Genomic DNA, 26468 nt, shown 5'->3' with positions numbered 1-26468 from the left:
CTATAATATAGTACGTGTGGGAATTGATGCTCGACAATAAAACTTTGATTACGTTTTATTATAGTTCTATATCATAATATGGAAGGGTGCACAATATGATCTGTTTTCATATTGGCGGCAAACTCTTTTTATAACCCACTGCTAGATTAGAGTTATTTTCTACAACCAGAGATCTCGACTACGTGCCTTCAATAAAATTTTACAGTTAACCACACTTTACAGTCCACAAAATTGATGGAAGGAAGTTTGGTTAGGAATAAAGCCACGTTGAGTGTTATTTAACTGCCCAGAAGACCTTCGACTAAGTCAAACATCTTGCCCTGGGCAACACGGAAGCGCGCATCAAATTTGAAAACTAGCGGTCATCCATTTAACTTTTGACCACATCGCCGTTGCTTAACTTTGTATATAGGTTACGATCTACACAAGCCGCAGGGCTTTATGAAAACAAAGTAATAAGGTATAGTAAACCAGTAATACATTTCTCATATTTGTTACTATAATGCACGATCATGGTATTATTATGGCTACAGCCATAAAAATATTTACACGAAAATTGTTAATCAGCCAACTTTCTATACATGAAACGGCGCCATGGCTGCCGAAAATTCCCAATCATAAACATCGTAAAGCAAGTGTAAGGCACGGCTTCTGTAAACATCGCTACAATTATGCGCTCGCTTAATTATGCTTTATAATTAGAATTGCATCCATATACCTATATATGGTACTGTTAAACAAGCAACTTTGCTAATAATGGGAATGGAAACAATAGCGTTAATATACAGCGAACTTAAATTGAGTTTCTGAAATTAATGGTACTTGCAGCATGTGATTTAGGTCTAGCTTATTAATTACTATCTCACTGCCGAGTAAAAGTCTCCTTATAATGAGAAAGGCTTGAAATGTTAGCCCACGACGCTCGCCAAGTACGGATTGGCACAAAATATAGTTAAAATTATTTTGGGACCTTTCAGGTATCCACGCTTCCTTGCTTTTGAAGAATTTTATTTTTTTACGAGAATACCTAAGTGCGAACCTGGGATTGACCTTTGGATTGAGGAACCATGTCCTTTCGATCTACGACATTCGTAGCACTTCTATATTAATCTCTCTCTAAATTCAAAAGGAAACCTAAAAAATGTAAAACAGATCCAGATATATAAGTACTTACAGATATGTAGGTATTCAATACCAAAATGGGTCATAAAATGAACATGAAAGTGGCTTAAAGGGGGTCTGAACAGATGTTTCGATGAAGATTAGACAGCTAATGCAGTACTCTGCCGCGTTCGGAGCCGAGTTTCCAACATCGAACACTCCAGATAACGGATTATAATTTTAAATCAGCGGTCGGATTCAGTCTTGACTCGTAATTTTTAGGACATGGACATTGTATAAGGAGAAGGTGATGCTTGCAAATAATTATGTAGACTTGATTTTTTAAGCAAATTGGAGAACTTGCAGTATCTGATGATAAATTGTCATTGACGCCCATGGGACCAAAAGATTCCTTGCTTTCCTCTATAAAATAAAATCTTCATGTGAAGTTTTCCTTAACTAAATCCACAATATTACTGATACATATACCTATAGCAGAAATAGTTATTAGGATGTCGACTCAGCAGAAGTACAAAATGTATTTTAAAATTACAATGACAAACGAAACTTTCCGAGTTCTCAGGACCTCTATGATATGTACCCAAAATAGTTCACAAAAAAGTTCAAAATGTCCAAAAATTTCCTTAACACTGTCGATGCCTCGCGGTTTATGATGTTGCATTTTACCTACAATAACGTGATGCATTGCAGTCCACCACTTAACTCAGATTTGCTAAAACAAGATACATATATCCGAATTGACAGGCAAGATTCAAACTAGGTAGCTGAATAAACTATTATATTCAGCAACTAAAAATAATAATATCTACAATTAAAAATACGTATGTATATAATGATGTGTGCAAACCACACATGTGTTTACTATAACGTGACCACGACCTACTAATTGATACGTTACTCGTTACATCAGCTTGAGTGGCCAATGCTTTTATGCTGAGACAAGAGGCCCATTTTTCAGCTTATCAAATTGGTGCAGCATGCTAACCCAATAATTATTGGTGTTGCAACATTTTATTCATTTAAGATTTCTTCAATTAAACATCCGTCAATTGCGTATAATGAAAGGTTCAGTAGGATTTGTTTCAGTCAAAATTATATTTATTAAACAATTCTACTACCTCAAAAAAGAAAGTCAGACTATGCAGGGGTTTTATAACAATATTACCGAGAGACGGACAGACGGACGAGATTAATAAAATATTTTTCAAAATTTCATGGCCACTGATGAATGGCTTCAAAGTCAAAATGGGCATCTGCGTCCACTGTCAGTTTAACCCTTACGTCGCGCGTTCTTTTATCAGTTTTATTGTTCTTTCCTAGTTCAATGAGCACTTCTGTAGTAGTGTGTACAGTGTACAGGCTTCCAGCGGGCGCGGGTTAGTGAACCGCCGCCGTCTAATTATACATCGTAACATTTATTCACCGGCCGACCGACTTGTCGCGTCTCGTCAAATGTCGCACATCAACATAATATATTATATACGAAGGCACGAAGTTTCAGAATGTCTTCGTAACACTGGTAACCTCATCAGCTCATGGACAAACAGGTAACAAAAACGTCCGAGCTAAAGTGCCCCGGCGGACCCGTAAAGTTACAATTGACCCTTACAAGTACTTGTTACAAAATTTATGCGACGATTTAACAGTAATGAGAAAAAAATGAATATAATTGCCGCAAGTTAGCTTTGTAATGACGTATATTATAGGTAATTCAGACATATTTTCCTGAATCTCATTACTGAATAAAATCGGAACTCATTGAGTACGAAGACAATGTGGTAACCCTAGACATTTTCGTAGATTAAAAATCGTAGCAGAGAAAGCTGACAATTACGTATTTCAATTACGCTACGCGCTACGTTTTACGTTGTAAATCACGTCGTTAACGTCACAGTGACGCGGCGCAATCGCCGACGTTACAGACGTTTGGCACACGTTACGTTAACGTCATAAAAATAGAATCCGTAAATTAAATGAGGTTTTTTATTTAGGTAGCTAAGCACGTCGCAGCCATTCACCAGACAGCACTGTAAAATCTGCAATCTATAAAGCAAAAGTCAAGATGACTAGAGCTTTATTTCAGTTACTAATGGTACTCTGTAAATCCTATCAATAAATAGATCAGACACTTAAAAGTGTGCTGTCCTGAGTGCAGTGACAGGTCATGTGGCCATCGATCATCAAGATTAGCCAATACAGTCGTACTAATAAGGTTAGTTTACTAAACGCTACATTGACTGTCTTGTATTATTTAGAAAATATGGTTTCTTCAATATTTCAATTAAAACGACCATTATGACAAAAGAGTCACGTTTGAAAAACAGCATAAACATTACTGGCACTGGCGGCGCTGGTAGCATACAGCATCTATACTACCAGTAAAACACGAACAATCCTACACACTATTTACAAATAGAGCAAACAGACAGTCCAGTCCGAAAGAAATACAAACAATCGAAACAAGACACCTCCCACCCTGCCTCAACAATGCACCAACGTTCCTGGAATCCAAGCGCCCAAAAACGAAACCCATAGTTTTAGAAAAAGCAATTAACATGTTAAGTTATTTAGATTTACGAGTGGGCAGCGTACTCACGCGGGGGGAATGCGAGGGTGGGCAGTATTAATAGAAATCGCCCATAGATTTGTTCGTCGCGTCTTTGCCGTTTAGGCGCCGCGGCGCAATGGTGTTAGTCACTTCGCGTCTTGTCTATATAGATACCCATCGAATGTGATTGTGTTAGAACACTTCATCTGGTAAACAATCACGACTATACTTTATAATATCAATAAAAAGTGATACACTGCATTCTGCCCAATCAAACTAAACTACATTAACAATTATTATTAAAGATGATAATATCTCGACATTGTATTCGTACCTCGAAACCTTTAAGTTAGATAGTTTATCGCGTGGAAAACTTTTCTAAATGCCTAGAAAAGATTACAATAACGGATTTGTACTTTATCACCGAACGACATTAGCAATTGACAAAGCTTTCCAAATAAACATTTTAAAATTGATATTGCAAAGTTTTTGCACAATAACCTAACATATAGAACAATGTATATTTTAATGCTACTCTTTAGTTATTAATCGATCACTTAGAATACGTATTGATTACATTATAACATATATTTCCGGTCAATCGCGCGTGTAATTAACGAGACACAGTTTAAAGATAAATATAACTTATCAGCGACGAGTTCAAATATATGGAACTGATGTGCCACGTATATCTTGGTTAATGGACGCTAAAGTCAGTTTAAATCGGTGACCACTCTTCCGAGATTGTACCGATATACTAATATCCTAAAGACATATTTTATCCGAACGTTTAAATAAGAGGATGAAAATAAACATCTTAATTAGAAGTCGTAATTATTGTCATGACAATTAATCTCTAAATTTATCATTTAAAAACTTAGATAGAATCGAATGTAAGATAATCCGAGCAATCTATATTCTTCTGCAAGAATACAAGTCTCAAGATAAAGAGGAGAGGAGTCCTGGAGCACACCCTAACACGTTGGTCAAAACCGGATTGGTGGACGAAGTAAGTATGTGTTAGTGACGGCCAAATCTCTTGAAACACTTCATAGGTCAGTTACATCTATGTGGTGCGTAGTACTATTAAATGAGAGGTACTCACCTCTTTCTCCTGCTGGGCGCGAGCATCCCCGTGTATCTTGTCCCTGAGGGCCACCAGCTCCAGCGGCCAGCTCGACAGCTCCGCGTCTGGGTCCGACAGCAGCACCTGCCAAACGTACCGCTTACAGATTTTTTTTATTTTATGGAAATACTGTTAGTTGTTATAATGTATTGATCCTCGTCGAATAATGTAATTTTATGTGCTGTTGAAATTTTTTTACTACTGAGGACGGTTGTCACACTACAATTGGAGATGACCTGGAATAGCAGGAGAAACCCCTATTCGAATGTGAATTTGTGGATCATGAAAGCCTGAGACAAAATATTGAGAAACCGATATGTTTTAACGATTATTGCATGGTGGTCTACTGCAATAAAGCGTAACAAACTGTCGCGTAGTGTAGTGTTACATGATACGTATTATATAAAGCGTATTAGAACATATCCGCTTCGATCCGCTTAAAAGTTTTTCATAGACATTATTAGCATGTTGTGAAAGTAATCGTTGTGAAATATTATAGTGAAAGATGTTAAAGAGATAATAGATTAAAAACTTAAATATATGACATATGCTAATGCCTCCTAGGCATGGAAGCATGCCTGAAATTTAGACACTAGTGGTAACTCACAACCGCAACGAACGTTGTTTAACTTTGTAGACAAGTTACAATTTAGAGCCATGGGGTTAAACACTATTGCAGTTAAAGGTCATCAAATGACACATCACAAACAACGAAATGAACTCACTGCAATATCCACCATCATTTTCAAAATGGTATACACTTGACACAAATATAGTTTCACATTAATATCACAATGCACAATAAATTTTAAATCAATATAAAATCACAAAATCCCAGCACAATTACTTCACGTCTTCACAGTCGATGGCAAATGTATAAATTAAGTATAAACAGCCCGTTTGACCCCCGTTATCAAGTGCAACCAATTGTCACTAAACAATAATACATACCCATTATAGACCTTATACCAATAACAAACCTTACAGTTAAAGAACAGGGTCTTTAGTTAATTTGTTTACAGTGCACGTTACTATATTTGATAATTAATTAGATGGTTTATGAAATAATTAGTAAATATTCATTAAGTGCTATAAAAGTGCGTGTGTTTTTTCCAAAGCATGGAGTCATGCCCAGAAGTAAAGGTAATAAGTACCTAAAAACTGCTTAAAACTAATATATGTATGTACACATAAACATCAATATAAGCTATAGTACTTGACTTCCATAAGGGGTCTTTAATAGGCATGATGACGAATTTTGAAAACCCCTTCTATAACGTAGGTACATGTCTACCGATTCCAAAAATCGTATTATTTCGGTAATAAATTTTGTATTAACGAAAATAATAGCATTCGTTTATAGCCATTTTGAATTAAGCGCGAAAACGCTCGCGAGTGACATGGCGTCTGTTGGTGACGTCACGTTAGAACATCCCATACAAAATTTCAAAAATTTCAGTGACATAGCCAAAAATGACGTCATTCGCGCCCCGATTAGCGTTGCAGACAAGATGGCCGACTGCAGTATTTTATACATTTATTTAATTGAAAATATAATAAATCTTAAAGTTTTTTTTTTAAACTGAGTCATTTTTGAGAATCGATAATCATTTTCGATATATTGTGTTTTCTTAAATCATTTGTAATCAATCTGTAATATAATTGTGTCGATATAAATATGTATGATCAATTTTATCAGTATCTATTAGACACAGGTCACATCAAGGTTCAGTGACCACGTGACGGTATTTACAAGAATATAAACGTAGATTTATTAATTTATTCTGCCACCTGTTGTGTTTTTTGAAGTCCCTTTACAAAAAAAAATATTTCTTAATTAATATACAGGGTGAATTTTTAAAACGGGCCTTCAGGGCCAAATCCGAAACTATAAGGATTAGCGAAAAATGCTGAAAGGAGTTACGAGGCCGATTTTGATAAAAACTAAAACTGCATCATTACTTTTTTTAAATAACTTTTTCCCTAGCCGGGAATCGAACGAGTTCATTTTGAAAAAAAATACACCCTCTATATTATTCCACTATCTGATAGTGTTGCTTGTAAGGATCAAAATCTGGGAAGTAATGATAATTGACAAACTAAAGGAAAAGCCTCAATTTTAAGAAAATACATATTTTTTATATTAATTTGGCAGTTAAGTTCCCGCCATTCATCAATTTAAACATTTCGCGTATTAACAATTTTTTGGCTCAATGTTTCAAATCATTCGAAATGGACGTTTTGTTCTTCAAGAATTTATATTTTTATGTCCGACTTAGTTAAGGTTACTTTTAAGACCATTATAATAGATTTAACTTGCTATGGGCGGAGTTTCGTTTAATACAGATGTAAAATTGACAATTTGCGAGAATGTCTTTTTCGAGTCAAATCCGAGTGATAACTAAACAAAGAGATATAGAAAATTATATTCACTGTTGAAACGTAGTTATAAACAACAAACAATAACAATTTACTATTTAATCACTTATCTATTTTTATTAAAAAATAAATCCTAAACGGCGGTAATTTACTTGCCAAACTATTACTTTCTCATACTAAGCCGTATGTCACGGTTATAACATCGAATAATTAGTTCATTAACCAACAAATTCTTCAATGGTATAACTTACGTATGTTTCTAAAGAATTACACATAAATCATTTGTTATGTATAATCCTTAAGGACTAGTATGGCAATGTATGGAAAAATATGTATTTTCTTCAAAATTTTCCTTTTCCTTTAATTTGTCACATAACATTACTTCCCAGAATTTGATCCTTATAAGCGACACTATCAGATGGTGGAATAATATAGAGGGTGTAATTTTTTTAAAAATGAACTCGTTCGATTCCCGGCTAGGGAAAAAGTTATTTTAAAAAAGTAATGATGCAGTTTTAGTTTTTATCAAAATCGGCCTCGTAACTCCTTTCAGCATTTTTCGCTAATCCTTATAGTTTCGGATTTGGCCCTGAAGGCCCGTTTTAAAAATTCACCCTGTATATTCTTAATTATTTTTGCATGCCATTACACAGGTTAAACATGAAAACAGCTAAAACAATTTCGACAGCAAAGTTCTGATTTGTTAAATGAATCAAAAATGGTTATCTCAAAAGTGATTCCTTGTTGAAAATATAAAAGATTATTTTTGTCTAAAATTCATCAAAGAGTAACGGCGGCCGGAGCAACGATCTCAAAACTCCATTCGTCTACTGAAGATAAGGAACAAAATATGTTGCTGACAGTATTTATAAGGTATATTGGGTCAACACATAGCCGAGACGGCGTGGAGTTGAGAAGCGGGTCAACCACGCGAAAAATGTCACTTCGCTCTGGCCTGCCGCCAAACTAACCCCATATTTCAAAATGGCGGGACGATAGCACCCGATGACTGTGCGCCCCAAGTTTAAAATTGGAATCGATACGCTTCCATTAAACTTTTTTTCATGATGTACCATTCCGACGTACCGTTTTTATTTTGGTTAGGTTTGGAATAGATGTTGAATTGAATATTTTCGAGTAAATAAAGCTACTGAATGTCATTACCGTAATGGAAGACATCCTTATATGGATTATACAGAAATAATTATCATATGCCCAATAATAGTCCTCTTATTTAAATTGTAATGTGAAAACAATAAAAATATTTGATTTAATAAAAAAAAATTATTACCACGTTAATATTCCGGGGGTGGTACTGTTAGCAAACAAATTATTTCCATCAAATGAAAAAAAGAAGCACGAAAATGGCAACAATATTATGATTCAGAATAATAATATATCTATGTAAGTACAAAACAATAAGAACACAAACTTACACGACGACTATAAACGTATAGATGATTCCGATCCGGCATTCCTCCTCACATTATTGTCAACACTAAACACTAAAGTTAACACTACCACATTTACATTATCCTTGTACACTTAATAATCTTATATTCCTATACACCAAAAACATATTTTTTCACGTCAAAATTTTAATCCTTCAACACGAAATCACTTGGTTCTTCAAACAGTAAAATATGAAATTAAGTACACACAAGCAAACCTCAAAAGTGTGATAGAAACTGTGGACGATTGAGTTGAAGTCAAAACAAGTATTGGGAAGTGAACCTTGGTCTATTTGTGCGTCCAGTGCGGCCACCTCGTTTTTATTAATGGAGTACTTTCGCCTGGCCGTGGGCCAACCTTTGGGCGTAGGGAGTCCTCGATACAGCGAAAAAGTCATCAAACTCCAAAAAAAAAACACGATGACTTGAAGTTCTTAAGACGCTTAATGTTTATTATAGAGCAAAGTCATTGAACACACTGCTGATGACATTATCATACTCCTCAAATAGCAGTAAAGTCAGGTCTGGGTAAATTAGCTACATTAGTCAAAATTGAAAGAGATTTATCTTTTAGCCTAGTAATCTAGAGAGTGATGAGATCGCACTACTACTACGTAATGTACATGACATTGACACTATACAGCATTAATAAAATCTAAACAAAAGAAATTTGGTACAATGGATAAACTTTAAATAGGGCATTCAGCATACTGATTTTTTATATTCCACATCTTCCACCCTTAAGTTTACGATAAATATTTCTAACATATAAAATACCCTGAAAGGTGCAAATTAATACAAAATTATAAAACACAAAAATATTGAAACTATAAATCATACACCAGTTATGAATTAAAAGAAAATCTGTCAAGGTTCAAAAGTAAAAATAATAACAGAGGTTTAGAATATTCTATTCTTAACCTGAGTGGTGGCATAATATACCTAAAATAGTTATAGATGATAACAAATAATCAATAAAATGGTTATTGTGGTATGTGTGTTATATTGTCTAACTAAATCATTCAAGGTATTAAAGTATAAATCGCTAAAAATATTGATGAGCGCCAAAATTGAATTTAGCCGGATATAGATTATTATTAACCGAATGTCTGACGTGAACTCCTAACGTCATCTCATTTTTACCTACATTTTATTGGAGATTGATGTTCCAATCTCCAATAAAATGTTCGACAGTGATCCAAATGTAATTTATGTATTGATTTTAAAATTGGTTTATTCTGTCATAGTTTAATAAATAGGGTTTAATTAACAAAGAGTTTACAACACAAACCATATATCAGAACAACACAGTGGAAATTCTCTAAACTTCTTTCATATATAAACTGTGACATAAATCTTGCACCATAATGACTTTATGGATTTAGTCTAATTTCTTTGTCTGTAATGGATAGGGTTGCTTTTAAGGTTATAATTATTTGATCTTCTGGTGGCAAAAAATATATTCTCGACTTTAGATAGTATTTCAATTCTATGTACTGCTAGTTTTTGGAATGTAACCATTTTACACAGTAGTCAAAAAAATAGTATACATCACAATTTTAATATATTCTAGTATCCTTTACGAAATCACGATACACATCACTATAGTAACGAGTGTACGGGCGTCCAGTACAAGTAACCTCGATACACCTTGGCAAGGATTGCTTTCCGGGTTTAAAGATCGGCGCACGCGCGTTGGTTACATATATGACACTTTATTATGTACTCTGTTATATTACATTTTTTATCTTCACCAATTGGCCTAGGAGTATGGTGGAGTATATTCCTTTTTCAGTTGTGGAAAGAAAGTCGTGCGACTCGTACATTGAGACTTTACATGGTTTGCAGTGCAAGTTTTTACGATATGTAAATATTTAAAGCCTTTTTGAAGTACTGTTGATGTGAGATTAAATTGAAATATATACAATAAAGATGTTGACACCATGAAAATAAGCATAATAAAATTATGAACTACGAGAACTTTCAAATCATACTCAGACCCTCCGTGGCGACATCGTTAAGATTAAACATGCCAACACAACAATTCTGAATCACGCTGTTGACATTCTCTAAGCACCATACATTTATACGAGCAAGGAACTGCAAGAAGTCGAGTGCAGCCGCTCTTCACCTATTGCACAATCTAGTTCGGGGACAGCATTCACCAAAATTATTTGCATTGAACAAGCGACACTTATAGCTTTTTGTATACTTCTCTTACATGTTTGAACAATCCATTTACCTGTAGCTGTTCTTGCAGTTGCTGCAGCATTTCCCGCCTGACCTCATCCAGTCGCCGCTGCACCTGCGCCTCCTGCGGCCGGGGGCGGGGCGAGCGCGGGGGCGGGGCGAGCGCAGGGGGCGGGGCGCGAGGGAAAGTAAGCCGCTCGGTTAGGTCACACACGAGCGTGTTAGTCGCATTCCATGCATGCACAGAAACGTAGCATTAGACAATGTATTTACATAAGGAACTTTACACCACAGTCGTGTGAACTGAGCTGAAGTTGAAGGAATGAGTCGTCGAACCCTTGTTATTAGATGAGAAATGACTGAGAGCATCCACATGTAATTGGGAATTCAATATCGATTATTACATTACATGAGTGTGCTAGCATAAGTTATGAAGATGTATATTTTTGCAGAGAAACTTGTAGTTATTATATGTGCTTTGCAAGTGCTGATTGGTGCATACTTCGGTAACTGTGAATAATATTATTTTTTTACAAGTGTAAATTTACACTTATACTATTAAAAAGCTGATTCCTAAACAATTACATTGGAAACTAATGCTCCCAGTCAATACCCACCTTTAAGTTTCAAATCAATTTGTGCAACAGATTGTAATATGTACAATGAAACCATAGCTTCATGATTTGTATAATTTAGAGAATGAAACCATAACCAACCATAGAGTAAATCTTGATTGCATTTATTCGTGATTGTTTTATATTTACACCATTTTTTAACAACGTTTTTAATTAACAATATATACAATAAATTATGATATATATGTGAAATCAAAAAGAAATGTCAAAATGAAAAATATCCTCTTCTTTGGAACATATTTGTAATTTTAATAAATACAAATCATAGTGAACAATGTGCATACACATCTGGATATACATCTGGATTTAAATAAATAAATAAATAATCATTTAAGCCTTGGGTTCAAAAGGGTAAAGAAAATGATATACATACAATACTACAAATTACGAAAGTAGTATTACTATTACGATATTTTTCTTCTAAGTTTAATAACAACCAATATGCAAATAAATATTTTAACACACCATTTAAATAACAAAAATTTTATTTTTTATTTATTTAATCTGTACTTTGCATGCAAGATTAAAACACCGTAATTAGTACAGTCATTAATCACGAACACCAAAGGCAGAGTCGGCTTTGTATTAATATATACATTTATAATAATATATACAAGTGTCTTTAAGGCGATACATTCATTTTTTAAATTTTCTTTGCTGATTTTTTCTAATCAACGAAATTGCTCAATTTTGATCCAGTGCCTGCGTTTAATTTCATATATTTAAATCGTTTAAATGCCTTTCAGTGCCTTTAAAATTGTATTTGAGGTATCCCCTTAAAGTGGGAAAAAGAAATAAGAGATTATGGCAACACTCATGACAGGGAAGCTTGACTAATATATTTTACAAATTATATACATAGTTCAAGGTAAATGCTGACCTTCTCGAGCTCCAGATCAATGTCCTGCTGGTAGAGGGAGACATTCGCCTCTGTGTTTTCAGCAGTCTGTATGTGAGCTTTCAGTTGTGTTATCTGTGGATGAATATCAACTAATGTATAATATAACAACATAGTAAATTACTACGAGAATCGAGCCTGCAGGCAACATTTATACAAAGTTTTATTGTAGTAATCAAAGCTATTTCTGCATTATATATAGCACTAACATGTTTGAAGAGTAAAGTTATTGAAAGACCTTCTGAAAAGGAGCTTTTTCCTGTAATTATCCATAGCATATAAATAATTTAGAAAAGGCACTACTGTGGCCCATTTCCTGCATTCAAAACAATGTTAATATTATGACATCCATAACACGAGAAGTATAATTTATCTGATACAAACACTATCTACAAATATACAGGATTATACTATTTTTTTATTTAATTGAACATACCTGTTCCTCCAACACCGCAACTGTCTCCTTGTGCCTGGCTTGGAGCTCATTCACATAAGCCACATGTTCAGCTTTCAGATCTTCTAATTGCAGGTCATGTTTTTTGCTCACATGTTTCAGAGTCTGTTCTATAGGTGTCGATGTCTGTGAAAATAATGGAAATAAATTAAACTATGCTGTACTAAATAGAACACAGGACATGAAATAGTGTATAAAAACGAATAGTGGGTATTTACGAGACTTATGCCTTGTACTTTTTTAAACATCTAGCAGCTTAAGAGAATTGCTACTAAAGACATGGTGTGAAATGATAACACATCGTATTATTTTACGTGCATATTACAAAATTATTATCACGTTATATACAAATTTTGGTTTAAAATGCCTGATGATATTCCTCTTTTACATTTCCGGAAGTCAAATCGAATTATAAAAGGGCAAATTCGTGACGTAACTCACCTCCATGGTAAGTGAGGGCAACTCTGCGCTCTTGGCCCTGCGGCGGCCGTCGCCCGCGGCCAGCTCGCAGTCCCGCTCGGGCGCGTCCGACGCTACGGAACCCAGGGGAGACGCACACGCGCGACCGCGCCACACTTCCTCGGAGTAGCTGCAGATGTCATTGTATTGTGTTTTACATGCGAAATGTTTCTAATACATTATGAGGTTAACGAGTTATGCCAACTAAGAGTTAGTTCCAACAGAATCTCTCTATGAATGACAGTCAGGGATTTTTGAAGTCCTATTATTGAATAGGACTTAAAAAAATCGTACAATCAAGGGTTTTTAACTTATTGAAGTTAAAAACTCTTGATTGTACGATTTTTTGAACTAAGAAATATATTTACAATGATTATAGTTAACTAAATGCAGTATAAAATTGGGCAAAGGAAACTTAATCATGTTTTTTTATATACTTACTGAAAATATACTTACTTTTTACGCCTGACCAGCAAGAAAAACAAAAATTACAGTTAGTGGCGTAAAAATTTAAAATATATTCTACAATGTTTTATGTTATTTCGAGAACATAATAAACTTTTATAATAGTATTAAGAAAGAATGCCCTTACCTCCTTTCCATATCGGAACATTTCTTCTCAAAATAAGTTCTTAAATTCTCCATCTCTTTTTCATGTTTGATGCTCAACTCTTGCCTCAGAACGTCTATGTCCGCGTTACCCGCTTTAACAGATGCGAGGAGTTCCCTCAAGCGCCGTGTCTCTATTGTGTACGCCTGCTTATCCTGTTTCATTTGTGATTCTAGTTCCTTTATTTCCGTGTCGTTTTCTACCCGCATTTTGCCAATCTCGTCACACAATATCTGTATTAAACTTTCTCGCAACTTATTTCTAATATTCTCCTCGATGTAGCTTTCGAATTTGTTGAGTAATGCCGTAAATTTGTTTTCGAAGCCCGTTTGGAAGTCGTCAGACGAACCGGAAGATCTCAAGTCAGATTTTGAATAGTTAACGGTTATTTCCTCATGATCCATGTCCTTTTCTCCATTAGAACTTTGGAGGGACGTCGTGCCGCTCATTACAGCGGAGTAAAACTTCGTACTGTCCTCTTTGACCATCGTGTGGTACTTCATGAAGTCTGAGATCTGCGCCTTTATCGTGTCTTGTTCCGAGTTCGACCTCTCCGCGACAAAATGCTGTAAATTGTGCACCTCATTAGTAAGGTGATCGTTCTCAATCTTCAAGTCATCCCGTTGGCGAACCGATCGCTGCAATGAGACGGTGAGTTCCTCTATTAGTTGGTCACGCCTTGTGATAGCATCTTCCAAGTGCTCAAGCTGAAAGACAGAGCAAGCATAAATACACATGACACAAAGCATAGCATGTATGTATATACAACGGCTTGATGCTTACAGACATAGTTCAATAAGCAAAATCGATCGAAAACAACTGTAAATACACCAAAATCACAACTCTTGACAGATGTCAAGAAGGTGCATTTGGCATTTAAAATATTTTTAAAATGAAATAGTGCAAAGGAAACAAAACATGTGCATATTCAACTTAATCTAAAGTGGTTAGTAAAAATCCGATTGTTTTATGTTCACATTCATAAATTACATCTATGCATGCAGACTTCCACCCGCCTGATTGTAGAGGCTCTTGTTTGAGACTGCCTTTTAATTACTTGAGTAGACTCATAAAGATATCACACCGATGCAACTAATAAGTGTTAACAAGCATTCTAGATTGTGACCTAATTAAAATCCAGATCAAGTAGAAGGTAAATTTTGAAACATAACAAATCCATTGTTGTATCTCTAACCGAAAGCTTGAAGAAACTTGTATTGCATTGAAAGATTTTCTATGAAAGAATTAATTCAATTAATTAACTCAATATATTCGCTAAATAAAATACTCCTTCTATTGAGATCAACAATAATATTGTTTAAATTCCTTTATTATGCAAACAACAACATGTTACTGAACACACAAGGTAATTAATAAATAACTTTACAACTAACAAAATATTAATCCTATAGTGTTCTTAGTCATGCCCTCAAAAATAATGTAAGTTATAGTAATAAATATATAAATATAGCATGCAAGTGGTATTATAACAATTAACAGGCAAAGCAGGAACACAACATAGATCAGGCAAATGCACAGGCACAATCCGTAAACAACTAGTACCTTTTCATGGTACTCCTCGCATATTGTTTTATAGTCTGTCGTAAGCGTACTTAATGATGTAGTCTCCTCGGGGGCCGTTTCTTCCGGAGCCATTGATTTAGGCGGTGTGGCCATCTCAATATCTTCTTTCTCTTTCCTGTCATTATTTACAGTCACTTCCTCAACCAGTAAGTCTTGTTCGGCCTTGTCACTGGAGCTTCCAGAATGTTCAGATCTCTCCGGAGTCATCTCCTTAATGAGTGGTGGTTCATTGTCATCAAATACCTCTTCCACTTTGACACCATCAGTAGCACCAACAAGAAATGGAGACAATAAGTTTTGGAATACTGGAATGGAATCATTTACACCCAAAAGTGTACTCCCCTCTGGTGGTGGACCAAAAATTATTTTAGTAGATTGTAGGGGAAATTTTGGAACGCCTTGGCCACGAATATCTAGTTTAATAATTTCCTCAGAACCGGAACTACATTTGCTAGGAAAATCTGCCTCCTGATCTGCTGAAATGCTTAATTTCTCTAAAGATAGGTCATTTGATTGATCAGACTTCTGGCTGAAATTTTCATTCAATGAATCAGGGTATTCACCACTTTTCTGTGATACTTTTAAGGAGTCACCTTCAGAATACTGTTCAGATTTCTGTTCTTGTTCATCATCCTTAGATGTGTCTGATGATATAGCTAAATTTACTGGACTTTCTTCACTGAGATGTACCTCTGACCCTGGATTATTATTTTCAATATTCCAAGATGTGCTTAGCTTATGTGGGTCTCTTAAGCTAGGGATTTCAGTATGATGGGAATCTGATGTTGGAACATTTAAAGAACTAGCCTGAGATTTCCCTCCATCGGTGTCTACCTTGAGAAGATTTTGATCTTGAGGCTCCACATTATCAGACTCTGTGATAGAGTATTCCATTTTCGAGGGGATGTGTTCCGAAATAGATTCAATTTCGCTAATCTCTTCTTCATTGTGGGGATACTCGCTCGCTCTCGACTCTCGTCCTGTGTTTTGCCCAGTGTCCAGCTCTGATTCTGTTTCATCGTTTACGACGGCCCCCAAAACGGGAATCTGTTGAGAATGTACGACATCCGGAAGGACATTCTAAAAATATACAAAATTATAAATAAAACTGGGTGAAAATTCGTTACTATGAATGGTATACGAAAGTTCCAAAAACTCAGTTTTGGTGCCAATCACATGTAAATTTATGTAATAAAGTAGCGTCTTATAAAGTTCGCCTTTATCTAGCTATCCACTTTCGTACCAATTCTTACGGTGCAACGTTTAAAAATATCTTCAGCGACTATCAATATCGAGATCTAAGGATAGGTAGAACAAAAAATGCACTCACTTTGATTTCCGACGTTTGAGCTTGAATTTTGTGGGTTTCATCCATAATTTAACAAATTCATAGTAAAGTTATGCGAGTAATTCATACAAAATCCACAAATTCTGTCGTCAAGACGACGTTTTTTTCAAACAAAATACAGAATAACACACACAAGCGCCATTTAAAAACTATAACGTTCCGTTACTATATACAAAGATGAATACATATAAATTTTACGTATTAATGAAACTATTTTTTAAAATCATTAATTTATTTAAAAACAAATAATTTATGTTATTTACAATGATTTATATTAATATATGTGTATTTGTATAACACTAAATTGCAGTTTGAATTTATGGCTGACATATGTGACAGATTTCATATGATGACTAGAAAGGAATCTATCTTAGCCTTTTTTACACAGCCAACTATAATTTTTACAAAAAGATACTTGAGTAAACAGCCATTATTTTGATAATCTGCCATCTAACCGAAATACGTAAATGAAAGCCAAGAAACTATGTAAAAATCCTGTTTCACTAAAATTTTACAGCTTATTCAGTAAAAACAAATTATGTACGTTCTTTAATTCATTACGAAAACTAAAAATCATAAATTTAATGAAATACCCAATGTTAAAAATTTTGGAAGTGGCATTAAACCAAAGAGTATAGTAATCCATATTAAACTATAATAGATAAGTAGAATTAATCACCGAATACGCGTTTTATAGCTGGTTTGTACGTATATGTAAGGATATTGTATACTGTGATAGTTTTTTTTGCTTAATAATTACCTGAAACGTATGCGCCGCAGATGGTTTTTTTTTCATTATTACCGGTTCATTCGCTCCCTCTAATTACAATATGGTGTAAACATAAAATTATTGGGAAACCCCATAGGGAAACCCTTATATCCTACTCTCCATTGGTGGAGCAATTATTATATTAAGTTTATTATAATGATATGTTCCTTAAGTGTGGTTGCTGAAGTCTAATGCTCAGCTGTAGTACCTACCTAAATAAATTTATATGGACTGATAAAGGTAAAAAAATAAAGGAACTCATAATTTTCATATAACTTTATTACTATTTACACAATACACATCTTTAAAGAAACATCAGTTTACTCTTCCTATATATGACATTCAAATAAGGCCCATGTGAGATTTAATGAAATTGTACAATATAATTTTATAACAATATTGTATTGTTTCATTTTACATAATAATCTTAATATAAATAAGCAGTAAAAGTGATTATGACCACTGTAAATGACTTTTGCCTCTAAAAAATAATTGGCAGATTTTTATATCTACCCGCGCAACACTCTCAAAAATAAATACAGCCGCTCAAACACGACACTACTACAAACCTTTGGCTAATTAATTAAAATCAAGACATTTATTAATAACAAAGAGTATCTAAGTGATAGTGTTTTGACTATTACAGCTGTAGGCTACATTGTGATCATTTTATCTAGGCTTGCGTAGGCGTATATAGAACTGACGCATACGCATTAATTTGAATAAATACTCAATTACCTAATCAACAAATTGTATTTAAATACAGATAGGTAATAATTTATTTTACTACACATAAGTCCGACTATAAACTATCAACATAAAATGAGCCTACCGATGACACCAATCACCCAAACCATTGATATGGATGCTAAGATCTTATGTTGTAGCGTCGTGTGTGAATGACCTAAATGTTAACCTTTAATATTAACTACATCTCGTGTAAGACTACAATATCGCAAGACCTTGTAAATAAGAAGCGACTGTTTAATTTAATTGATGAACTTGATATCACTGAGCGGAGGCGAGTATCATCTGCATTATGAAGTCATACTTATAAATACGGTGAACTCTGTTTTGAATAATTCTGACGGTTACATTAAAATTGCTTATACTATGTGTTTCGGTATAAAACCAGAAGTCAATCAGACGTAGTTTATCAGATATTAAGTGTCCCCTGCGATTGGGTAACTTATAAGATAGTACTGTCAATCCTGCTGCGTTACGTGCATTACTGTGCATTATAACAATATCAATACAAATGTCAACTGCCGCTACGGCTGAACGACCGCAACTATCTCATTGCAAAACTTGAGTCATATATTCTATAACTACAATTTTATTTGCAGAGTATAGCTTGTATACATCACGTAATAAAAAAGTTTGCATTGCTGTTATTTCTGTTAACTGTAACATGTTACAAAAAATTAACGAAAATTATAATTAAACTACCTACATAATATTATATTCGTATTGTAACGGTCTCTCATTCCATTTTGACCTGAATAGCATATTATATACCATATCAAAAATAATATATCCGACAATATCAATTTAACAAGTGTTTAAAATGCATTTTGTGCAAGATTAGCCAATAATTCATGATTAAATATTTGTGTCCAAGTTTATACTGACAAAACTTAGAGAATAACTGTTATGATAGGAATAAACTAGAATATTCCTTAATAGTAGTATCACCCAATTAATTCGTGACATGTATAGTGTTTAATTTAGCTAATTTTAATTTAACACAAACCAGAAAACCATTTTTGATTTTGATAATAAGAAAAATTTGACAATCTTTAAAATCAAAACTAGAATAATTTGTTTATGATTTTTTTACTCTTTTATTCAGAGTATTACTTAAATGACAAACTAATTCTATTGTTTTAGAGGATGCGTTGACGTTGGCACTCAAAAAATAAATTAAGTTGTTCATTAACATATCACACACATTTTCATCTCTGCTATGCTAATGACAGAGATATAGTATAAGTCTGGTTTAACAGCTGCGCTCGGAGATATAAAATAGTAAAAAAATACACGCTTTATGAAGCAATCGATGTAAAAAGTGAAAATAATTCTGAATAAAGATTTAATTTATGTTGTTATGTAAGTTTAAAGGAGGAGGTGGGTGCCTGGTATCATTATTTCAGTATAGTAAACATACATATTTCCTAGTTCGTGTTCATGCTGTCAGATCCAGACGAATACTATATCTTTGGCTTGTCTAATATTAATAATATTATTAACGACTGTTTCACATTCATCAATAAACACATAAAATTGTGTGTCCCTTTAATAAGTAAAATAAAGGAGGCACAAGAACTTTCAAAGAAAAGTAACGTTAAATCTAATATGTCTTTTACCATACGAGTATAATATGATAACAATATATCAGAATAACATTTCTTTTACGAGAACAATACAATCAGTCCCAATTCATTAATGAATAAGTGACATTACTTCCTGTTATAAAACATTAATACACTATCTTTCGCTCACGTTTTATCAATTTCAAATATGCAGTAATTTTTTAACAAACACTTATTTCTAAATATAAAATTTTAACATTAAATGGAAGCCAAAAGCCTAAACAAGGGCTTACTACTCAAGAAAATATAATCATGTTTATGTTTACTACCTACATTCTGAAGTAACATTTCATATTTTTAGAATAGAGATTCTAAAAATGTTATATGACTATAGGTACTAAATTTGTCTACTCGATCTAATAATTGTTTGAATTAAAGTAGTACAAATAGCTATATGGTTTATCGTCATTGATCTCATATTCTTCTCGTAGGAGCAAAAAGGATGCTCGATGACTATGCAATACTAAATTAAAATAGTTATTATGGAAGATTAGAAAAAAATACATTTTTCCTATTATTTAATATTACCATTGCAAAATCGGACAATATGTATTAAAATTTTGTTTGTTAATCTCACAAAAATCAATCATTTTTTCCCGAAAATGTTTTAATATTTATAAATGAAATATTATATTTCTATTTGTAATTAATACGAAAGATATGTATGCCAGTTGGCGAATCCCCAAACTCTGTGATGAGCCAACGCTACACAAGTTGGGCCGTAACTTTACAGTTACAGAATTAAATCTGTTACATTCTATTCCTGCTAAAACATAATTTGTAATAGTTTACAGATATTTTTTATTATTGGAAAGGATGAAATTTCTTTTCGGTTCAAAGGGTACAATTCTGGATACGTACTTAATGCGAAATGTAACAACAAAAATAAAGGTTACGATACTTTTATTAGGTTAGATAAGGGTTATTTTTCATTGTTTTGGTAAGTAAACAGGAGGGGTTAATTGTATCAGGCGTTTCTTGGAGGAAATCAATGCTATTAAGTTAGTATTAAAACTACTTTGCAATAATCCGCTACAAATATGTATGATGGTATATATTTTAAAACATGCAGTACCTGTGTTGTGGCAGGGTTGGTTGGACAAAATAGACGCGTCTACGGCGTTAACTCAACTAGTTTTGTTCAACCGGTGAGCGAAATTTTAGTACAATATCTATGTACTTCAGTACCCGCCTGTCTTGGCACCTATGACAAAGCTTGCATTCACATGCCTGTTGTATGATTCCATTGTAAGGATAATCATAAAATATTCGGAAAAAAATTATAATCTTGTTGTTTCAAAATAGTTTTTTTTTGTTCAACATCCAATTTTAGTGTGAATTGTTAAAATGCAAACAAATTTCCCACGCACCGTCCTCCCAGGAATTACTCTATATTGAAATCAATCTTTAACAATGGAATATCACACGAGTGACATACAAATCAGAGACTCATTCTGCTAACAACTATGCATTAAAGTAATACAACCACATGGAAAAAATATTGCAACATTAACAATAGATTTATGTAGAATTACAGAAAGTCACTCGGATTTTATGTTACTACATAACTAAGAGATATAGTTCAACATAAGCTCTTTAACTTTGTTACTGACCTCCTAAGACACTTTACATAGCACGCTAAACCAGTAAATAGCTAAATACTTAAATTTTCTTTAAATATGTATGTTCAATGCACATAATAAATACATCAAACCAGCGTTAATAATACACTTCTATTCTTTATGTGAGTGAAAATGTCTATGTCTGTTACACCCACGAAATTAAATAATAGTGTAGGACTACAAGTGGATAATCGAGTTATTAGATTATTGTTTTATCATTACATGGATCGAATATTTTACCCAAAAGAATATTTTTATTACATAGAATCTCTTTCACGTGACTATTGGAATAAAATAATATATTATCATAATGATAAGAACTCCGTTCAAACGTGTTGTTCTTTTTATTATATTTTTATTAGACCTACAATTCTAATGAACACGACTTTGCAATTTATAACATCAAAGTACAGTTACAAGTACAATTTCAAACAAAGTACGGCAATATTTACTTTATTTAAACGAGCCAGTAATCAGGCCACTTTGGTCGCAATTTCTATCAGCAATTATAGCTATCGAATATATATCACGCACTAGCGAGCAATATTTGCCGTAACCTCAGTATAACCCGATGATATTGCCGAGGTATATTAATGTTGTCGCACATGTTTAAAATCTAAATTGCAGGGTTGGGCAATAAGATACAACAAGAGTGTCGCGAGCAACGTTGCTGACCTGGTGTTTCAACAACATTTTCAGCAAGATACATTTTTGTAGCCCATTTACAAGCCCCATTCGCACAAGCCTACATACATAATAATTAATGAATGATAAACAAAATGCATGTAAATTAAATAGTCCAAAAATGATGGCACATAAAATCGACTTTATTTGCTATTTTATTTACCTAATTCTAGTACTTACAGTAAGTTGGGGCAACGCAAAATTTGTCTATCTATAAATATAAATGTCTCAGGTCAATAAATAATTTAAAATTTGTTTTTACATGCATATTGTTTATGCTGGGCACTGACTAATTACTTCTCTAAAACAATAAAATTCTTTGTTTTAAGTTAAATGTTTAGATGCCTTATCAATAATTGAAAAGTCTCAACAAGTAAAATAGTATAAAGTGGTACTTTATACATAGGTGTAAAGTGGTACTAGAGTAATATGTTTTTATTAAAACTGAAAACTTATAATGTAAAAAATTTAAAGCCATCCCAACAGCATGTAGAGTTCACAATAATTCGAGTAATAACAGTAAGCGAGTCAGTACCCATTCGTTAACAATTACATCACCAACCTGCCTTTAAACCGAGTCAATAATAATACTTCAAGTCATTCATAATGTCTACATTTACTTCTATCATTAACGATAACAGTATAATAAAAGATAAACAGCATATGGTAGGATGGGTAGTGTTCTTGTTAAATGGACCTATATTAATGGTAAAATATTTCAGGGCGTGAACATTTGATCTATAAATTCTCTGTTAGTGTTAACCGATTTGGCCTTGTTTAGACTTCACAGAACAGTTAAATGATAATGATAACACACACTACGACTTTATAACAGTCAAATAAAGATACACAGGAACACTAGTCCATCGCAGCTGGAACAAATATTTGATGAGTCCTGTAAACATAAAGTTAATTATTATATTTATATCATTACATTTATAACTCATATTTATCATCTAACATACCTATCTTAGTCCCACTTAGCTTAAGCAAGTGGTAAAGCTAAGTTTACTAGCAGTAAATTAGAAATCACGTGTTGCCACTGAGGGGATACTGAGAGCATACCCCATGACCCTACTCAGTACAAATTGTCGGATGTTTTAAACAGCCTTGAGTGATCTCAGACAAGTTTAAACGATTCTTACATCATGTTGTAACAATCAAGACCAACTGTTTAATATGCTCTTCAGAGTACGGAAAACATTCATAAAATTAGACACTGATTGTGCTATGCTGTTATAATTTATTGTTGTTTGAATCTTAAAATGTAATCTCACTTTTTTCATTTCAATTGCTTGACAGTTAACTGTCATTGGCTCATTGTAGCAACCTGTAACACATAGATTTTGGATCTAGTAAACTTAAAACAATTTAATTTGTACTCTGTTCTTATACTTGATGCTTTGTAATGAATAGTTTAGACTTCCTTGAATAACTTTAGCTTTGCGGTCTACATTTCGAATAATTTTACCATACAAATCAATATAGTGACACAGCTAGGGAAAATAATGCTATTTTCATTCTGGAGCCTTTTGGTTTGGACATTTTAAACCATGATTAGTGGTTAAGTGAGTGTTTGCAAAGTGATAGGGCCAATATTGTTTGTTTAGGAGGTCCCACCACTACTCCTACTACTAGTGTGATAGTTCTGAATTTGGTGGAAGGATGTGGATGCCAAATGATTTAAATATATGTGGTCACCTAATTAAGGTATATCGGTAGAACCCATAATGTCCATATGTGGAATGGACCATTTACCATCCAGTGGACTGCATGCTCATTTGTTACTTCAAACTCATATAATAATACAAAATATAAATAATTGATTACCAGCTAAATGTATTATGTACAGGTGGGGCGGGTGTGCAGTCAGGTGGTTGCCTTTTGTTTCCCCTCGTCATCCTCCTCCTCCTCCTCTTGTGCCATCAGCTGCCGCGCTAACTGCAGTGCCTGACGGTCAATGATGTAGATAGTTATAAAGAAGATAATAACAAATTACCATATGTCTTTTGGTTTCGACAAACAAAAACATTTTTGTAGGAAAAATATTACATCAAATAACATCTAGGATTAACAAGATATCAACATTATAGCCTGACTACAGGACTGTATCTTAAAAATAAGAAATTTATATTGTGGAGTACTCTCAAATAGATTTCCTCATAATGATTCGTTCAATGTTAAGTGATGATGCCAATGATGCCTGCTTGATTGCACTACCCTATCATTACAATAATATGAGAAAAAGATTAACGAGAGGAATAAAATGTTTATTGTGTAATATTTTGTGTGAGTATTGAGTAATAGAAGACAGGAACACTACTCCTTAACATTTTCTTTACTATTATACAGTGCACACAAAATTTGTATGAAAAGGCTTTTATCATATTATATTACTATTATAATTATACTGAGTTGGCTCTAACACATAAAAATGTCAATATAATTATAATAAAATAATTGTAAAGATAACTGATAACAAACACAGCGTTAGACCTTATAGCTTTAATCTCTTATAGTATACACAATAATACTGTAACATAGAATTACCTCCTTTAACCTCAGATTACAGAAACCTATAAAATACAGTTCTTTCAAGTGTTTATCTAATGGATTATAATGCTCCATTTCTATAAGTCAGTTATTGTCGGTACAATACCTCAATGATTGTTTTTATTTTTAAGTTGTATACAAAATCAGTACTTAAGAAGTTAATTTAGGAAATCCGTGTCATAAAGTGAAGACAAAACTCTTTCATAGTAATCTACAATTTATATTTAATATAACTGCCTGGGTGTATAAACCCTCCATAAGGGAGTCAACTGAGTCGCCATCGAAAGCCGTACCTTACCGTACATATTGAAAATTACACATATAGGTATTTGTAATGTAGTAAAATATAGATTAGAAATGTGGACAGTAGATATGTTGACTTACTTAGGGTTCATTTCAGAACAAAAGTTGAAAAACACTAGTATATAATAAAAATATCCAGATGAAAGTTGACAATTATTAATATCATGGTACCAACTCTGATGGTACTCCATTTAAGGGTGAAACGGGAAAGCGGTAGTATGGAAGTTGGTGTAAATTTATATTGTTTGTATCCATCCTACATTACCTATATTTGGATGTTTATTGTACATTTTAGAAATATATGCCATCATGTATTTTGATAACAGGTATATTTATCCAAAAATTAAGTATGAAATTGTATCGAATTACTGTCAAAATAAAGTTAAAAATAGCGAGGGCGCTAGTATGAAGTGACAGTTGACTAACCTGGAACTCGTTGTAGTGCATTTTGCGCTTCTTCTCGAACTCGAGCCGGCGCGCGCGCACGTCCTCCGGCTCGTCCATGTCCTCGTCGCTGTCGCACGTCTCCAAGCAGCGCGGCGGCTTGTTCATGCTGGCCGCCAGCTTCGCCGCCAGAATGTTCGCGTCCAACTCGTCCGCGGGCTCCAGGTCGCCGTCTATCGATTCCGAGAACGGCGTCTTCGGCTCGTCCACCTTCATATGCCCGTAATCCTTATTCGGAGGGTGAAACGTCTCCATTATATTCATCTCGTCGAACCTTTGCTCTTTCGCCCGCTTGCTCGTCGATGGTGTACCTTCCTGGTTATCGATACTCCGCGACGTCTTAAGAATGCCCTTAGAGGGCTTCTTTTGCAAATTTTGAGCCATCTTTGTCCCTCACTGTTGCATCTTATGATATCGTCCACGTAATTTCAGTCGAAACTTTTATATTATTTTTTCAGCCGATGACAAATGCACCGACAAATTCTACCATTTCTTTGACAGATGCACTTCTCGATTTGATTTGACGTAAGATTGATTGGCATAAATTGATGTTGCCACTATTTAATTTTGAAATATCTACTAAAAATATTTTTTCAATTTAAAAAAAAAATCATATGTAAATAATTCCGCAAGTCTAATCTACCATTATAACCACTATAATTTACATTTTCTGAAAACTATCGCGAGTTTTCGCAGCACTGACTAGACGACATATAAAATTGGGTACTTGACAGTTATAACAATAAAATATGAAATATGTTGGATATGATAGCTTATAAGTAAACATAAATTATGCAGTATTTCGTTTATTTTTAATACGTTCTAAGTATTTTAATTTTTAAAAAGAAATTTTCGATTTTTTATCTGTGGATTTTAAATCCCAAAACGGCGACAGTGCTGCCTCAAACGTCATGTGA

At 33.8% G+C, this 26468-nt stretch overlaps 2 protein-coding genes across 8 annotated transcripts in view; both read right to left on the bottom strand.

Moving 5' to 3' along the window:
• Window positions 1-16967, bottom strand: part of LOC140754145 (uncharacterized) — a 61655-nt gene extending 44688 nt beyond the window's left edge. For 2 of the 7 annotated variants that reach the window (XM_073089075.1, XM_073089074.1), the window contains exons 1-8: window positions 16787-16966; window positions 15436-16536; window positions 13855-14579; window positions 13245-13392; window positions 12786-12929; window positions 12332-12424; window positions 10869-10940; window positions 4776-4880 (exon numbers count right to left, since the gene is read on the bottom strand). In XM_073089075.1, coding sequence (XP_072945176.1) covers window positions 4776-4880; window positions 10869-10940; window positions 12332-12424; window positions 12786-12929; window positions 13245-13392; window positions 13855-14579; window positions 15436-16536; window positions 16787-16831 — 2433 coding nt within the window. In that variant the 5' untranslated portion in view covers window positions 16832-16966. Of the gene's footprint in view, window positions 1-4775; window positions 4881-10868; window positions 10941-12331; window positions 12425-12785; window positions 12930-13244; window positions 13393-13854; window positions 14580-14655; window positions 14733-15435; window positions 16537-16786 lie in introns of those variants that run through there. The other 5 variants (XM_073089079.1, XM_073089073.1, XM_073089076.1 and 2 more) reach the window with 5 other exon arrangements.
• An 867-nt stretch (window positions 16968-17834) lies between these two features.
• LOC140754169 (protein phosphatase inhibitor 2) lies at window positions 17835-26111 on the bottom strand. The gene is made up of 3 exons (XM_073089118.1): window positions 25534-26111; window positions 24082-24201; window positions 17835-23146 (listed from the first exon to the last, which is right to left on the bottom strand). The coding sequence occupies exons 1-2, from the start codon at window positions 25933-25935 to the stop codon at window positions 24121-24123; spliced, it is 483 nt and encodes a 160-aa protein (XP_072945219.1). The 5' UTR covers window positions 25936-26111; the 3' UTR covers window positions 17835-23146; window positions 24082-24120.
• Window positions 26112-26468: the final 357 nt, after the last annotated feature.

The sequence above is a fragment of the Epargyreus clarus genome, unplaced genomic scaffold (genome assembly GCF_041222505.1).
Source record: "Epargyreus clarus isolate Ecla_fem2 unplaced genomic scaffold, WU_Ecla_fem_2.2 ptg000027l, whole genome shotgun sequence".
Classification (NCBI taxonomy): Eukaryota; Metazoa; Arthropoda; class Insecta; order Lepidoptera; family Hesperiidae; genus Epargyreus; species Epargyreus clarus.
The sequence above is the reverse complement of the archived record's forward strand: the minus strand, read 5'-3'. Positions and strand labels throughout refer to the sequence as shown.